This window comes from Poecilia reticulata, linkage group LG4, assembly GCF_000633615.1.
Source record: "Poecilia reticulata strain Guanapo linkage group LG4, Guppy_female_1.0+MT, whole genome shotgun sequence".
NCBI classification, from domain to species: domain Eukaryota; kingdom Metazoa; phylum Chordata; class Actinopteri; order Cyprinodontiformes; family Poeciliidae; genus Poecilia; species Poecilia reticulata.
Genome location: NC_024334.1, coordinates 5,693,187 through 5,694,451, shown reverse-complemented (window position 1 = coordinate 5,694,451; position 1,265 = coordinate 5,693,187). Strand labels below are relative to the sequence as shown.

The following is a 1,265-nucleotide window of genomic DNA, read 5'->3' as shown; positions in this document are numbered from 1 at the left end:
CATTTACTGTGTAAACAGTGGAAATGTTAGCGGTAAAGAGTTCTTACATGTTCAAATTCATTATCATCACTAATGTCCCTTTTAAATGTCTCATATTAAAGTCGTATGGAGCTGATATGAGATTTATGAAATTATATTTAGAATGACACAAGCTCAAATAAAGATTAGGGTTATGTGGACAACTGCTCCTAAAGATTTTGAGGGAACAACATGGCAGATCATTTAGCTAAGATGTCTTTAAAACAAGGTAAAATTATGGAAATAACATATTGTAAGTCTGAAATAAAATCTATTATTAAGAGAAAAGTTAACTATGAATGGCAATAATTGTGGGAGGAAGAAACTAAACATTGTAATTTATTTTATATACAGAAGAAAGTAGGAAATATGGAAATAATTGGAGGAAATCAAAAGGAACAAGTAGCATATGACAAGGTTATGGCTTGGACACAGAATGAAATAAAACTTTACATTTGATAGGAAAACATCCAACAGGTAGCTATGAGTGTGGTATGGATATGGAGACAGTACAGCATGTAATGATCCAGGGTAAGTAGAGAAAAGTTAAAACAAGAAATTAGGAAATATGATGTGGAGACATTAAGAATAAGAGAATTTACTCTGTCCACACTCCAGCCAGTAGATGGCGATAATGTACCTTAACGTTAGATTTCACCCGCCATTGAAAATCAGAAAGAAGAAGAAAACGAAGAGCCTCGCCGTCTTGTTGATCGCGAAGCCAACATGGCGGCTCCTCTGGAGGTGGTAGTCAGCAGCGATTCGGGCTCCCAGCTCTGGAACTGCACCGTGTTCGACCTCCACAGCGGCTCCAGCCTGCTCTCCTACCGGGGAGGCAACTCTGCGGCCCGGAGCCTCGCCGTCCTGCGGGGGGAGTTTCTGCTCAGCGCGCAGCTGGGGAAAAACTTCATCAATGTGTGGGAGATCCAGAGGAAGGTGAGGACCCGGCCGAGCAGAGCCGAACCGAGCCGAACAGCCCTGCGAAGCGTTCCCGGACCAGCACACCGAACACCGAGACTCGTATAGCGCGAAAACTCAGAATCCCGACAGACACCGGAGAGTCCAACCCGGTTCCACATCAGCCGGATTTTAAAAATCCCGCTTGGTTCCAGAGAGGAATTAGACAGAACCCGAACCTGATGATTCTTTGATCCAATAGGAACATGTGAATCTGGTCTATAGGAACATGTGAATCTGGTCTATAGGAACATGTGAATCTGGTCTACAGGAACATGTGAATCTGGTCT

At 43.0% G+C, this 1,265-nt stretch overlaps 1 protein-coding gene across 3 annotated transcripts in view; it reads left to right on the top strand.

Annotated features, from left to right (window-relative positions):
• The first annotated feature begins 683 nt into the window (after positions 1-683).
• Positions 684-1,265, top strand: part of wdr18 (WD repeat domain 18) — a 7,369-nt gene continuing 6,787 nt past the window's right edge. For 2 of the 3 annotated variants that reach the window (XR_001776575.1, XM_017304557.1), the window contains exon 1: positions 684-954. Coding sequence is in view for 2 of the 3 variants with exons in the window: in XM_017304557.1 (XP_017160046.1) it covers positions 745-954 (210 nt within the window). In the remaining variant the exon portion in view is untranslated. The remainder of the gene's footprint in view (positions 955-1,265) is intronic. The other variant, XM_008406530.2, reaches the window with a different exon arrangement.